The sequence below is a fragment of the Azolla caroliniana genome, unplaced genomic scaffold (genome assembly GCF_043228905.1).
Source record: "Azolla caroliniana isolate FFs.n. ecotype wild unplaced genomic scaffold, voAzoCaro1.0.p SCAF_9, whole genome shotgun sequence".
Taxonomy (NCBI): Eukaryota; Viridiplantae; Streptophyta; class Polypodiopsida; order Salviniales; family Salviniaceae; genus Azolla; species Azolla caroliniana.
This window is the reverse complement of record NW_028230444.1, coordinates 18075491-18091909: the sequence shown is the minus strand read 5'-3', so window position 1 is coordinate 18091909 and position 16419 is coordinate 18075491. Positions and strand designations below refer to the sequence as shown.

General features: G+C 38.1%; 2 protein-coding genes across 2 annotated transcripts; one reads left to right on the top strand and one right to left on the bottom strand.

The window, feature by feature from the left end:
- Positions 1 to 10598: 10598 nt before the first annotated feature.
- LOC147860373 (18.1 kDa class I heat shock protein-like) lies at positions 10599 to 11404 on the bottom strand. The gene is made up of 2 exons (XM_087324248.1): positions 11129 to 11404; positions 10599 to 10999 (listed from the first exon to the last, which is right to left on the bottom strand). The coding sequence occupies exons 1-2, from the start codon at positions 11328 to 11330 to the stop codon at positions 10728 to 10730; spliced, it is 474 nt and encodes a 157-aa protein (XP_087180374.1). The 5' UTR covers positions 11331 to 11404; the 3' UTR covers positions 10599 to 10727.
- Positions 11405 to 15453: 4049 nt separating this feature from the next.
- LOC147860372 (18.1 kDa class I heat shock protein-like) lies at positions 15454 to 16124 on the top strand. Its single transcript, XM_087324239.1, has 2 exons — positions 15454 to 15702; positions 15828 to 16124. Exons 1-2 carry the CDS (start codon positions 15474 to 15476, stop codon positions 16103 to 16105), a joined length of 507 nt encoding a protein of 168 aa, XP_087180365.1. The 5' UTR covers positions 15454 to 15473; the 3' UTR covers positions 16106 to 16124.
- Positions 16125 to 16419: the final 295 nt, after the last annotated feature.

Genomic DNA, 16419 nt, shown 5'->3' with positions numbered 1-16419 from the left:
GGATTCCTTTTTATAACTGAAATGTAAGCTATATGTGTAGGTGAACCAAAATAGACTCAATATCTGAGAGCATAGAGGCGGTAAAGATGTTGAACCAGGCTAGTTGGGGAAATGTGATGACTAGTCAAAGGAGTGCAGAAACAGGAATGAATACTTTTATTGTTGATTTGGTTGTGGGTTTGTGCACGGTAAACTCAACTTTCTAATTGTTCGAAATATGTTCAATCTAGTGAAGTTTGCGTGAGTCTTGTTTTATTCATTTTAACTAATTCTAATTGCCAAATAATATGAGGGACAAATTAAGATTAGTGCACCTTGCAAATTGGAGAGGCTAAAAAAATTGAACAATAATAACAATAATGTTAGATAATCAATTATTGATCCCCAACTATCCGAACTACCGCGACCCTTCATAGGTTGGACTAAGTCTAAGTCCATTGATTCCCTTCTTGTCAAAACTAAATATAAATCTATAAATACTCCCACTCATAATACGTAAAATTCATGTTTGTCTAGCATAACATTCGTTTTCTTACGTTGGAAAATGAATGCGAATGTTATTCAAACATTCTTGTGTTTTTTGTTTTGTTTTTCCCCATTTTTTTAATGTTTTTTTATTATTTTTAGGCTTATTTACCTCATAATAAATAGTTAATCCAAAAGTATGGTATTTATCATTCTTTGAGGGTGATTTTCTTACACAAATGCACGTATATTACGTATGGTTCATATTGTGCTCCCACTTAATACTATATTCTTTTTATATCCCACCCCTATAATTCCCTCTCTTCTTAGAGCCCACCCTCTCTTGTCACTTATCATATACATACATATAACCCCCCTCTAACCCACCTCCACTTATCAATCCTTTGCCTTTCACAATTCCCCTTTTCCCTCTCTCCCCTCATTAACTCTTATTCTCTCTCTATCTCTATCTCTCTCTCTCTTCCCCCTATACATATAAACCTACCCTCTTGTTGTAAATGACCTTGGCACTGATGAGCAAAACTAGTTTGCACAAGCCCTTTTTAATGAAAATTTCTTAAGCTTTTCTTTTTTCTCACTCACTCTTCTCTTCTTCTTTCAGTTCATTGTCTCCTTTTCTTTTACTCTTGTTCACCTCTAATCTTACTCAGCTTAGTTTCACTTCCATCATTGCTTTATTTCTTTTCTTACTCTTCACATATTATCTCAATAGTTGTGCTAGTTCGCTCACACTCCTTGTAACAACGCTACGATCACAACAATCAATTACTGGAAGTGGACGATATGCTTGATGGATCGTTATTTGGTTCATGTTAACCCTAACGGATTGCTAGTAAAACTAGCATTCAATTAAATAACAGGCGGAAACTAATGGCGTTGCCTAAATAATGATCAAAACACAATGGTATTTTTTGATCCATTTCTTTGTGTTAATTATGTATACAAAGGGGAGAGAAGCCACTTCAATATGAAGGTTGTGTATTAGGCCTCGTTTGAAACCACTTTTGAACAATGTATTCCTAATTCACCTTTGGTTTGCCTCTTTATATATATTTTACATTGGAAACCACCAACTGATTTATGTCACGTTGTAAGATTGTGAAGTAGGCCTCATTGCAGTAAGTTTTTTCCATTTCTATTTATCGTGGATGACTTCAATCAATCAATTTATGTTATACGTTGTGTAAATTTCGAAAGGGTAAATAAAGAGCCTTACTTTTGCAATATCGGATGGAGGAAAAAAAAAGGTAAAGAGCGTTTAGGGTAATAGAATCACACAATAGATACAGAGGTTTTGATGCAGATTCATTCTGGTTAGATTCGCTTCACGAGCTTGGATCGTGGCCATGGCGGAGCTCCATGAATTCTCTCTCAAGCTTCAAGTGGATGTCGTTAAGATGTTCATTATATCTCCCTACCAAGAGCAGTGGGCAATGTTAGTTGGGTTTAAATGCTCTAATTTTCTACCTTTTGCGATAAGCGAGCTTGCTTACTTTCATTAGTTTTCGCTAAACTACATCTATATCTCGGTTCACAAGAACCTCAGAGATGGCAAAACCAATATCAGGAGAAAGAAACTAATTTAATCCAAACTAGACCAAGAAATCAATGGGCATAATACGAAAATATTTTGCAGGGATTCAAACTGATGCCTACGCATAACAATCGGCAATGGTTCGGTTCGGTTTGAGAGTGTCCAAACAGAACCGTTTAAATTTTTTGAAACCTGAACTGAACCAAACCGAACCGCGAAACTATTAAACCGAACCGGTAAACCTTTTTCAAACCATTAAACCATTAAACCGTAAAAACCGCGGTTTTGTGGTTCGGTTTCGGTTTTCAACATAGGTCAAATTTTTAATTTTTAATTTTTAATTTTTTTAAATTTATAATATTTCATTTTTTTAATTTTTTAAGATGTTCCTAAAATGTGAGAATAAGGTCAAAAAATGAAAAGATTCTTTAAAAACAATTTTTAGATTTTTTTTAAAATTTTTACAATTTTTTTAAAAAAAATTTAAAATTTTTAAAAAAAACTGTTAAACCGTTTATACCGCGGTTTTTGACTCTTGAAACCGAACTGAACCGTTTTTAAAAACCCAAACCAGAACAGAACCGTTGAAACCGTTAAGCCATTAAACCGTGGTTTCGCGGTTCGGTTCGGTTCAAACCGAACCGTTGTCGATTGTTACCTACGCGTGACAGACAAAAGCAATTGAACTAAACTTAACAACATCCCATTGTCAAAGAAAGTAACCCTGATTTTGTCCTTATGAGAGGGAGAGAGGTACTAATCTAGGATGATCTTTCAAAAAAGATAAGAAATGGACATGAAAGTAGTCTTGGAAGAGGTCCAAATATTTCATTGGGTCTATTTTTTCTTTTCTCCACATTAGTATGTGGATGTGTATGTTGTAATGCCCCGGTCCAAATTAGTATGAAACGGGCTCAAATAAAGTTTCTACTTATAAGTTTTTTTTCTTAGGGGTAATAAGGGTTTTTTTATAGAAAATTACTGGTTCTGTTTTTGGGGTATAGGTTTTTTTTCTTAGGGGTAATAAGGGTTTTTTTAGAAACATAACCCTTATTATTACTGGTTTTGTTTTTGGGGAATACACTAAAAAGAACATGCAACAAAAAAGAAATGAGAGAGAGAGAATATAGAAGTAGGGTAGCCAGCTACTATTCTTGCCCCAATCCATGATCAAAAGCCCTCCGATCGTGGCCAAAGTTTAATGACTTGTTCCTGATACTATCTTCTTCAAATCCAACAATTGGAATTTTTTTTATCTCTCTATCTTCATAGATTTTGCTCTAATCAGAATTTATGAATTTGTGAAATTTGTCACTATATGTGATGATTTGTTAATCCAATGACTTACCTTGAAGATTGTAAAGCTTCTAGTTTTGAAATAGAGATAAAGCTTGTTGTACCCACTATATTATTGTTTATTAGTGGAGTTTTAATACCGTTGTGAAGGGTTCCGTGGTTTTTTTCCCATATCGGGGTTTCTCACGTAAATCTCGTGTCTCTTTGACCTTGTTAGTGTTCAAATATGGAGTTTCTTGCTGAATTGTTGTCAAGATTAGTTTTGGTTTTGATTACTACCTTGTATTTTACAACACAAGTGGGGAAAAGATTTGTTAACTTCCGTGTGGAAAAGTGGTATTGTCTTCTGCTTCCCCAACAAGCAAGCTTACGCCTATATTGCAAAATATGAACGGAAAAGAAATAAATTAGGTTACATAAGACGGGAGGTTGTTGGGAATACCAAGAAGAAGGTAGGTTCCGTTTGAATGCAGGAAGAAGAAGAATCCCTTAGATTCTGGCCTACGATATCGGTCCACAAGAAGAAGAAGAAGAAGAAGAAGAAGAAGAAGAAGAACAGAAGCAATTTAGGGTTTAGGGTTTACTAGGATGAAGAAAATAATACCATGGCATGTATTGCCAAGCTACAAACCGTTAAGCCACAATGGCTTAACGGTTCGGTTTGGTTCGAGATGAAACCGTGTCAATTGCTATTGCCAAGCACCATGTATGCATGATCACATGATTTCTGGGTGCATGGAATAGTAATAAGGAGGCAAGATTTGCGTCCAAAAGAGACTTAAATTATGAAATTCTAGATGAAAGCAAAAGCTAGAAGATAATTTTTTAGAACAAGGGGCAATTAAGACGAAACCACCACATCCATCCATAATGTTGGTATAGTATTGAACCTTGTCACATGGAGGTGAATTGTCAAAAGGAGAAGAGTTTATGCCATGGATAGCATGTAGTCACTATTTGTGCTTCCAACTCTAGGCATGATACACATGGCATGTTGTTGTTCGTGATGAGCCATACAACCAAGTTCATGCATGATACACAAGGACAAGTCGGTTAAACAAACTATATGGTTCATTTTCTTAAGGATGTCCCAACCACATTATCGATCTCATTGGATGATTTCATGATTGGCAAATATCCAACCATGCGGATTGACCGCATGGTTAAGAACCTTGTCACTTGTGTACACTTCACCAACACGACCATTGGTATTCATATGAGAGTATTCACATGAGGAAACAATGTAATGGAAAAAAGACAAAATGCATAACTTAGAGAAGAATCATTTGTCTCCATTATGTGAAGGAGACAAATATAAAATCAAGTAAATGTAAGGTAAGTAGAAAAGCTAACTTTTGGGCTTGTTTCACTTCTTCTTCACTTTCCTAAGAGAGGTTGTACAGCTTTCATCAACCTCTCTCTCTCTCTCTCTCAACTTCAATCAAATGCCTAAGTACTAGTTTTTCCATCTTAATAGTTTAGGCTTTCCTTTTATTTGGCTTCGAATAAGGGTTTTGTTTGGGAGTTATTTAACAAATATAATATTATTGGGAGATATCCTTGTGTTAAACATCCACTTAAAAATGCTTTTCTGTTGATGTTTGGGGCTTGATGACGGGCAATATTTGTGACTCTAAAATTACCTATTGGATTTATGTTATGCTTGATTCTACTATATTTCTAGAGGTGTTGTACACGTCATTTTGTTTTGTTTCCACAAATATGGTGTAGAAAAGTTGTATGTAGTTAATGCCCCATTACTAAACATCCCCTCCCTTCTTCTTTGTTTGTTCGTGTTGGGTTGTCACAATTGACTATAAGGAATATTGCACGTTTTTCACATTTGAATAATCTTTATAACATTTTAAATTATTTTCATCAACGCTAAATGACCATGACCTACAAACATCAAGTCTCAATGACAATTTGTTGTCACGATAGGCATACAATGTTTGGATCAAGGAGACTATTAATTTGGGGGATTCACCCAGACCTAAAAACTGCCCATGCTTTACCTCCTACATATTCATATCCATAGTAGTTGTTTGTAAGGAGGTTTATGCCCAAACCAAATTGCAAGCCACTTATGGTCTCTAAACGGAAGGCTCTCCTTCGAAGTCACAATTGAGGGGACCTCCCTTCTTAGGTGATTTTAAACAAGATTATTGTATTCGAAGATGAATTAGATAGTGTGGTGGCTTATAACATACATTACATATCAATTTGCATTGGAAAACCAAACTCATAGTTTATGTCAATGACTAATGAATGCAACCATCTATACTACTAGAAACACAAAGGCACAAGGAAAAGATATGGAACAAGAGGGAGAAGGTTTCTCTTAACTCTTCTCTTTGTAAAGTTCAAAAAGTGTGCATAACTACCACACCCACATGTATGTATGAATGCTAGCATATATAAACTCACACACACATCTCAAGCTTCAAAGTATTTCATTCATTTTATTGAATCAATACTTGTTTGGTTCCCTCACCATAATTATACCATACTTATTGTATCAAAGCTTTCATTTACATACATAATTACACTTTAAGACCACATTTCATTCCAATCATTCAAAATAGAAGTACACTTTAAGACTCCATTTCATTCCAATCATATCCATCTGAGCTGCCTAGTGATCCTAATCCACCCATTTACTTCACCATCAAAGAGACCCTCCTCTATGACGCTAAGTGCAATCGCGACCACGTCCCGATGTTGGAGCTTGTCCGGATCAATGTTGTCTCCAATGTGACCACGACCGTAACACCCCAAGAGATCACCCAAGAGAACCTCAACATCCTCTACCACTCCCTCATGACCGCCAACATTGCAAACATGTTCATGGGTGACCCCCACAGGTTAAAGATCTACTGAACAAGACTTCCTCAAGGCCGAATTCATCTTCTAAAACGAGAAACAAGAACATGGTGACGATGACGGTGACGGCTAATGATGCTTTGGACGTGAACAAGATGGGTGTGAGCTATGAGGCAGCAGCCGAGTGGAGTATGCCATATAGAAAATGGAGAAAGGCCATTATTGGTCATGAAGACCTTTTACTTGTTCTAATGTGAACTCATGTTAAATCTACTTAAAAGAACATCAAACTTACAGATTTACATCATAATAAGTTAAAGAATATCACATTTGCACATTTACTTAATAACAAGAGCACATCAATCAACAACTTTAGACCACTTCAAACATGATTAAAGGACACTTTAAAGAGCAAGCATTATTAGCATTACTAGCAATAGACACACTTTCTCAAGCTTTGGATAACTACTGTAGGAACATTACAATACCATTGTGATTGATTTGTGTGGCGACACTAGTAGATGTCAAATAATGATGGATGATAACACATTATGTGAAGTATGTGAAAGTGGGGAGAGAGAATCATGGGAACTTGTAAACGTATGGCACACAACACAATGATCTTGAAGAAGAGTGCACCAACAAACGACACCAAGCAACCAAGAAACTATACAAAAGGGAGTACAACTAGCCAAATAGGGGGATGGGCAAACCAGTGAGCAGTCCAGTGTGAAGCAACCACACATATGATGTAAAAGCTACAAAACCCACCTTGTGCTTTCTTTTTAGTGTCTTCTCACTCTCAAGAATCTCCTAATGATTAAAGCCCTAAGCCTCCTCTCTATCTCCTTCTTTGTAACCAATGGCTTAAGTGAGATTAGCGATAGAATATTTGGTAGATTTATTTGATTAAAGCTATGAGCATTTTCGTGGCGGTATATAAAAAAGAGGGCTCGTTCCATAGGATCTAAATCAAATATGTCTTCCCAAATGACATCAATTCTAGGTGAAGTTTCTATTTTGTTGACGATGTCAAGTATATTAGACTATGATAAAAATCATCCATTGACCATGAAATGAAACAAACGCTAATCTCGCCCATTTGTGGAGGAGGGGGGAGTTTTGAGGACCTTGTTCCACACTTCTTTGTGAGACGAAGGATTGTGCCAAGAATTTCAATGAGGGGAATCAAAGAGATTGTGGAATTGGAAGGGATATTCATCGGGGAGGATCGTCGCCTTGTGATGACCTTTCTAATAATAGTAGGCTTTATCTTCATGGTTTTAGGTCAAATTATGATGAATAGGGTCATAGTGAAATAAATTTCATGTAAGTATGTTTGGAACTGAGGAGCAATTCAACATAGATGACATGGTGGGTTAGGCTTGGTTGAAACAACCTAATATATTGGGAATGCATGACAAGGACAATGGATTGATTCGAGGAATCATGACATTCGATGGATGGAGGATTTGGGTGAGTGTATTAAGGGGGGGGGGGGGGGGGGGGGGGTCAGGGTTTCGGGGGGTGGTGTCCCCTAGACATCCGATGGGCGTTATACCACTTATGGCCACTCTCTATTTATGGGAGGGACCATATTTTTACTCCTCCTTGGGTTTAGGGTTTTGGGGGCGTGGTGTCCCCTGGACACCTGATGGGCATTATACCAGTATGGCCACTCCTAATTTATGGGAGAGGCCATATTTTGGCCTTATTCTTACTCCTCCTTTCTTTCTTGCTCCAGTTTTCTGGAGGCAAAGAGGAAGTAGAGGAGCAAGAGGCAACAAGCCACATCTTGCTCAATGCAACCCATGGCTTTTTTCATAGCTAAGAGTACTTTATTCTTAGCCATGATTTTTGTATGTGTAGCACAAGTGGTCCCCTAGTCCCTATTTATAGGGTTCCTGGCCATATGCCATTGTATGTGGGACATATGGGATGGGCATATTTCTGCCCATGTATTGTGTGTGGGCCAAAGTTTGTGTGTCCATTACATATATCATTGTGGGCTTGCCTTGTTCTTCTATGTGTATGTACATGTTGTGTGTTAGGGGTTTCATAGATATGCCTTTGTATGTGGGACAAATAAAATGAAATGGGATGGGTTTCATCGATATGCCTTTGTATGTGGGACAAATAACATGAAATGGGATGGGATGGCTGCCCATAATTTTATGGAAATGGAAACTTTTTTTGTGTTTTCCTTTCTTTTCACACCTCTTAATAATACTATAAAATCTTTTCGAATTCTCGTGCATAGGTCTCATACCGTTGTATGTGGAACAATTGAAATGGGATGGCTGCCCATGTTTTTGATGGAAATGTAAACCTTTTTTGTGTTTTCCTTTCTTTCCACTTCTCTTAATAAACCTATAAAATCTTTTCGAATTCTTGTGCCAATATAACCACATACATGTATAATGCAACTTTGAACCGAACCGTTTCCATTAACCATATTGTTAACAATATCCTACACATTTTACATCTCAACATATTGATCCCATGTTTTTTATTCTCTCTTCTACATGCTTGCATGAGTGTCACACATATGACTAGCACCCACACACACCCTTGCATATACACAAGAACACATAAAATACACATAAAACATATGCGAACACATCCATACTTTTTTTCCGAAAAAACACTACTTCACATTAGATAGCAAATAGAATACAACAACATTTTCCCGAATCCACATTGGGATCAACATATACAACTCAAAGGAACAACTATTGTAATTTCTGTGCATGGTTGTGTGGATGTGCCTTTATGTATGTTTGTATTATCAATCCTATATGTTTGTATTATTTGTGAGACATACATCTTTAACAAGGGCTACCCCTAAGAATAAGTTACCTGTCTCTCTAGCTCAAATCTCCAAAATGTGTGGTTGATAGAGAAGGATCCCATGATGTGAGCTCAAGAAGAGGTCCATCCTCATTCCCATTGCACTTGGGCTTGTCTACAACCCTAAAGTACTGCATATAAGAATGTACCAATATACCAACCTGGAATGAAATTTTACAAGAAAAACCCAAAGTCTTTACGCAATTGTGTTATCTTTGGGGGCCTATTAGCTCCCAACCTCCCCAATTTTTATTTAGCCATAATAGACATTTTGACCAATATTTAGAGGACATGGGTTCAATTTAGGGTACACATCAATTTCTTGGGTTCAAAGCAAGAGGCAAAACTACTATTATTTATTGCCAACAAACACATGTGCATGACCACATGCTCGGCCAAGTGCAAGGTATGCTAAGACTCCCATGCCCGCAATCTTAGCAAGTGATGAGTGGAACAATCTTAGGAATATGTGAGTCCCCAACCTGCATGCCCGCAAAGCTTCAACTCTGACAAGGGTTGAATGATAATACAACAAAAGGTTGCTATGTCTATCCACAACTACAAAGTGAAGATTGCAAAGCTTCAACACTGACAAGGGTTGAATAATAATACAACAAAAGGTTGGTATGTCTATCCACAACTACAACTTGAAGATTGAAAAGTTTCTATAGCACTCTTACCTTGATTTCTATGAAGGTGAACAATATTGGAATAATGAAAATATGTTTGAATAGACTAACATAATAGTTGGAACCCTTGACAATAGTTGCATATGAACAAAAGGAAGATTTGTTGGCTAGGCAAACAATATTGGCATATTGTAAATGGCACACACTGTAAACAACCTCCAATCTATACACATTCTCCCCTTTTCACTTTATTACTTTTCACTGTAAACAACCTCCAATCTAAACTCATTTGGGAGGAGTAGAAGAATAGAATGGAATAGAATAGATGTTTTATCATATCTATGAGGAGGCCAATTTGGACTTATGGAACCAAATCCAACATACATAGAATCTTGTCTCCTTCTTAAGAAGAGGTGTTACTCTGCAATAAAAACTCCATATGTGAAAATAATGACACATACACATATGCTGACTCTTCTTGATGGACACTTGAGTATGACTTTTACACATTTCTCGCAAATTACCTTATACATAGAGAATGTGATAAGTGAATGCTGTTAAATATTCCAAATTGTTTACATTGAATATCTTCATATTTGGGCGAAGATGGCATAATACATCAGCACCTAATTTGTACTAGTGTTTGCGAGTTTTTGAGGCTCTCTGAGATGGAGGAGGAGGTAAGAGAAAGCGTTAAGAAGAGGATCAAGACAGTGAGAGGCTAACAAGAGGATCAATAACATCATAGTTGTGGCCTTGATGTGCCACATGGTGAAGAAGAAGTTGAAGATCATTGAGAACATCATAGTTCTCCTCACGATGGGCCACATGAAGAAGAAAATGATGGACAAGACGTTTATCTTAAAAACCTTTTTTCTGCCCAATTGAAGGAGACACGGAAGATCACAACGCTACAATTAAGAAAAAACAGAAGTGCTTAAAGAAGAGATTTGGACAACAAAGTGTTGGACGCCAAACTGAAATGATTCTATTGCAATTGATTTAGAAAGCAGTTACTCATATTTAGCAATATGAGCTACAATAAGAATCCTTACAACATGGTTTCTGATTGAGAGAGATAGCAAGCAAAAATGTAAAACAATTTGATCCTAAGAAATATTGATGGTTCGAATGGCAGATTTTGGTTCAGGGGGAGGAATCTTGGGGACAGTGACAGTGAGGACGCCGTTCTCCATGGCCGCCTTTACATCGTCCACCTGTGTGTTCTCAGGGAGCTTAAAACGGCGGAGGAAGCTACCATGCGAGCGTTCCACACGGTGCCATCTGTCCGAAGAAGATGTCTCCTCTTTCTTGTGCTCCCCGCTTATCTGTAACACGCGCCCTTCCTCCACCTGTACCTTCACTTCCTGCTTGCTCAGACCTGAAAATGATTCATTATTTGGAAACGTCAGATTAAACATATCTGATACAGAAGAGAAGCAGATCCTTCCCAGTATAATAGCGATTGCGAAGTGAGATATTCTAATTAGTCGTATGGCTGACTACTTACCAGGCAAATTTGCTTTGAAGACATGAGCATCCGCAGTCTCCTTCCAATCTACCTGCGTGTTGGCTACAGCTGCGGCATCACGTGCGAAGCCCGGATGATCAGGGAATGAGGGGAAGATGAGGGAGTCGGAGAAGAAAGCATCGAGAGGGCCCTCTGATGCTCCCCCCCTGCGATTGCTACGTCCAAAGAGCGAAACAGACATGGTCAAATGGTTGAGGTTCTGGATACAGAGAGAGATCGATGAGAGAAAATGGCAGCGATGGATAGATGCTCAGTGAGAAACTCGATGATTATCTGCGATGGATAGATGTTGATTGAAGAAATTCGATGATTTTCTGCGATGGATGACTGATCGAATAGCTATGGGGTATTTGAAGAAGGGGGGGGGGGGGGGGGGCAGATGTTTCGAGAAACGTCTTCTGCTTTCTGGAACATTCGCGAAACCTGGAGACTCCCGTTTCAAAAGACGCACAACCATTGTCCTTCTTTAACACAAAAAAACTATTGACTCCCATATAAATATTTTGCACTCAATATAAATGTATATGTTTTATGCACAATAAATATCAACAACATGCCCACCTTGATGTGTTTGTGATAGTGAGTTATTTGGCCTCGCCCGGTCACACAAGCGGCCATATATATGGCCATGGACACCTAGTGATCTCTAGGGGCTCCACCTAGGCTTGCATCCAATAAAACCGGCCCCTCTATTTCATTGGGCTCTAGCCATTGCGGCGATCATTGGATACCTTATGTCATTCACCGATGTGTGGGGCCATCATGGCATTTGCCATTGTTCAGCCATCCATTGTGGTCATGTTGTTCAATAGCATTTGACCAACCCGAACGTTCCCAGAGTGCATCCCCCAAAGACATTATGTAAGGATAATGATGTATGTATGCATGCACACCACATTGACGCATACAACGAGAGGATCCATCAAGATACAACTAACATGGATCGAATTTAAGTGAATGGAGAGAGAGAGACGAAGAAGGCAACAAATTTTAATATGATTGAGTCCTACAATTCTTAACATTTATCGAATTTAAGTGAATGAGATAGAGACAGAGAAGGGAACAACATTTTAATATGATAAGAGTCCTACAAATTAATATCTAAATGTTGACCATGTCCTCAACTTTACCAAAATGTTGGGTTTTCGGTGATATTTTACACTACCAATTATTATGTCTATAGGTAACTATTTCTTGGGAAGACAAATTGATGAGATATTATCCAACATTATCAACCTACACAAACACAAAGGATTTATATTTTAGGGAAAATATCAATACTAACACTCGTTCCCTCGTTTTGTTGTAAATATCAATACTTCATACCCTTGGGTAGGGATCGGCAACGGCTCGGCTCAAGCCTAAACTGTTGAACTAAACCAGCTTTAAACGGCTTAGCGACTCAGCTCAAGCTTCATCTTGACTAAACGGTTTAAGCTCGGTTTGGCTCAACTTGAGCCTTGCCAAACCGGCTCAAACCAAAAAGCCGTTTATGTGGTTTACTAGTTAGGTTAAAGAAAAACTTCAAAGTTAGAAATTAGTTAGAAACGAGAGAGGGGGAGAGGGAGGGAGGGAGGGCGGTTTCCAAGCCAGTTCACAAACTGGTTTATGGATTGGTTTGGTTCCAGGTTAGAGAACCCCAAAATGGTTTTGGCTTAACGGGTTTAGCTTGGATAAGGCCAAACCGGTTAAGCCTACATTGAATCTTTGCCGATCCTTCCCATTAACCAACTCTTTAATAAACTAAGCAATACAATATTGCCGATGCCACACTATAGTGACTTAAATTTCGTTTTTGCATGGAACAAGGGAAGTCATAGTTGAATCATTTCAATTATTGTGAGCACCATGGGGTTATGAGATAGATTGTGACCACACAAAATAAAGTTTATAAAGTTCACACAAAGCTTGGGAGAGGGTAGGTAGTACCGAGAAAACTATATGGGATATTAATGGTTTATGGCCCAATGGTTAAAGATAAATTAAAAACTTTTGTCTATATTTACAATCAAGGGAAGTTGCACATTATGCAATGAGATATGGTTCAAACATGTTTGTTTCGGGGAACCTTAGTGTTTTCTGTTGGGAAACAGGTCCCTCTGAATGGGAAGAGAAGAATCGAATTGGTGAGTAACTCGGTTGAGGCCGAAACCAAAACCAAAACCGAAATTGAAAACCGAAATCATTTTGGAAGACTATAATTGTAAATAGTCTAAAATGCCTTTTGCGGGCTATACTCGTAAATAGCCAGAAGGTTGCTTTTGTTTATAAGCAACTAGGGCAACACATTAGTAAAGTGTAGTTTATCATTATTGTAAAGTTAGAACGAGGTAGTTGCCTCAGTAACCGTGAGAGAGAGAGAGTGTGTGTGTAACTCTATAGCCGTCTATCAGACGAAGGAAAACTCGAGGCCGTTGCCTCTGAGTTCCATATTTGTACTTCCTCTCTACTATATCAATTTGTTTTCTCGGGTTTTGTGGACCCCTGTGGTTTTTTCCCATTTCGGGTTTTCCACGTAAAATATCGGTCTCTCTGTCTTCACGTCTTTTTTGTCCGTGTACTAGTTCTTGGTTTTTGCACACGAATACGAACGTGTAATCGGTTGCGATCGGTCGATTCCTAATATTTTCTTGGCTACATCTAGATAGTTCATAGTACATACTATGGATAACTTGTCAAATAAGATGGGACAAAAATTGGGCAATTTGGTACCGTGTGACACCTTTTCAAACTTCCCTAGCCAAAAGTGAACTAGCTCCAAACTAACCAACACCCTACCTTCCAACAAGCCATTGATAATAGTAGTCAAAATTATATTTTGGTTACACCAAAATGGTCATGACTTGTTGCTTTGTGGCCCTTAGAGTGAATGATCGCCATTTTTCCATGAAGACAATATTGGTATTTCCATGCATGATCTTGGGTGCATGGGAGTGAACTTCATGATTCATCAATTTCCATCACGATCATCTTCATGTGCTTGACACATTCTTCCTTTGATGTCATGGTAATAATAATGTAAAAGTCCTATATAACATTAAAATTTCCTAAATATTAAATCTAAACTATATGTATGTCCTTGTGTGAAGAAGAACTTATTATGGTAAGAATATAAATAGGATGTGTGACATGAACCATATAAATATGGCCTTGTTGGTTGAATTAAGAAATTATGATTGGTTAAGATCATACAAGAATGCCCATTTAAGAAGACGATTCTTCTCAATCATAGACCTATAGTATTAATATTCATTTTTTGCCATTGCCAATAAGTAAAGATGTAAAGGTCAATGATAAGCAATATCATGGAGAAAAATAAAGTCAACGAGAAGTACATCATAATACCACATACTTCAATGAGGATATTAGGTAGTATTGACAACAAGTATTTCATTTGGCGAAATTTGGACTCACTCTTGGGCTTTTCAAGCAAATTTCTCTCAAACCATAAGAGAGAGGCTTTGATTGTCGGACTTTACGATTAGTTTTTTTGGGAGAAAACATCATTAGCCAAATCCAAATCCAAATCTCATCAATCAAAATCCTTTCAATGAGAATTCTCTACTGCTGGGTCATACTACATGTGTTTAGATGACACCTAATCAAATACTTTTACCACCCCTCGATATATCTAAAAGTTTATTGATGCAATGACATAACCCCAATATTTAGCCTAAATCATAAACGATAAACCCATAACCTATAGATTAAATTGAATCAAAGCTTGTATGCGAACATCTATTACATTTAATCCTGTCAGTCTATGTGTATGATGTATGAAACATGTGTGTCTCTTACCGCCACGATGGTTTGCAACGAATCCCGAATCAAACAGGCCAACCTTGACGGTAAACAAAGGTTTGGTATGTTTGTTTAGTTTCTAAATTTGTGGGTGTTTTTAAGTTTCCCTTACTAGTACTTGAACTGCACACGGTTATTCCCTTAGAGGAGGACTTCCAAGATCCCAATACTTGTCCTTGGTTTTCATACTGGGCACGTTTTATGAAAGCGAGTTCAAGCAAGGCACATGAATTTCCTCTACAATGTTCTGGAAACATCAGCAAATGGATACGTCGCGAATGTTCTAGAAACATCAGGAAACTTCTTCTTCTCCTGCACAAACAGACACATATACATACATATATATATACAGTACAGTTCCTCATTGCCATCTCCAAGTAGCTGCAAATATTTCCTGTAATCACTAAACTATCCATTCGACTCCCAATCTTCACCATTCCACGTACAACAGAGAATTCTTTCCCTGTGTTCAGTAGAGCGATTTTTCCTTGCCTCTTATCTACATCGGATCCATTGCCAAATTATGGCTGTTTCTCTCTTTGGACGTGGCAATCGCAAAGCAACAGAGGATCCCCTCGATGCTTTCTTCTCCGACTCCCTCCTATTCCCCTCTTTCCCGCTCTCTTCTGCTTGGACAATCTCATCTTTCCCTGACCATCCCGGCTTTGCCCGAGATGTTGCCGCTGTTGCTAACACTCAGGTGGATTGGAAGGAGACCGCCGATTCCCACATCTTCAAGGCGAATTTGCCTGGTAAGTTATCTAAATGCTTCATTCCTACTCCTAAAGTACTTTTAATTAACACCTGATTTCATCCGATTTCGTCTCTTCTAATGTATGTGGTATCTGACTTATGATGCAACACATCTGTTGTTTAGGTCTGAGCAAGCAGGAAGTGAAGGTCCAGGTGGAGGAAGGGCGTGTGCTGCAGATCAGTGGGGAGCGTAAGAAAGAGGAGACATCTTCTTCAGACAGGTGGCACCGAGTAGAAAGATCACAGGGGAGTTTCCTTAGACGCTTTAAGCTCCCTGAGAACACTAAGTTGGAGGAGGTGAAGGCGGCCATGGAGAATGGTGTGCTCACCGTCACTGTCCCCAAGGCTGCACCGCCTGAGCCAAAATCTGAGGTTCGCACCATTGACATTTCGTCGGGGTGAATTAATTGTTATCAATCACCACCAGAGATCGTTTGTTTCAGTGGAGGAATAATATCAGTCATTAGTGGCAACAGTGAATCAAAAGTGTCCCGAGTTACTCCTTGTTATAATCCTATGTATCTTCGTTGAATCAGGAATTGTAAAAGAGTTGCCTTTTGTGTATAAGCAAGTACTCTTTTTCTGTCTATGTGTTTGCTTCAAAAACTTCTTAATACCATGTATCATCTAGACTGAATCCTGTAACCTTACTCTATCTTATACCATGTTTGGAAATATGAAATGCAAGTTTTAGTGATTTGTCAATACAAACATCT

What these genes read in the sequence shown, in the direction of transcription:
- LOC147860372 (XM_087324239.1), top strand. Translation starts at nt 15,474, where the DNA reads ATGGCTGTTTCTCTCTTTGGACGTGGCAATCGCAAAGCAACAGAGGAT. An exon ending in CTTCAAGGCGAATTTGCCTG is followed by an intron (nt 15,703 to 15,827) that starts GTAAGTTATCTA and finishes TCTGTTGTTTAG; the next exon opens with GTCTGAGCAAGCAGGAAGTG.
- LOC147860373 (XM_087324248.1), bottom strand. Translation starts at nt 11,330, where the DNA reads ATGTCTGTTTCGCTCTTTGGACGTAGCAATCGCAGGGGGGGAGCATCA. An exon ending in CTTCAAAGCAAATTTGCCTG is followed by an intron (nt 11,000 to 11,128) that starts GTAAGTAGTCAG and finishes AATCATTTTCAG; the next exon opens with GTCTGAGCAAGCAGGAAGTG.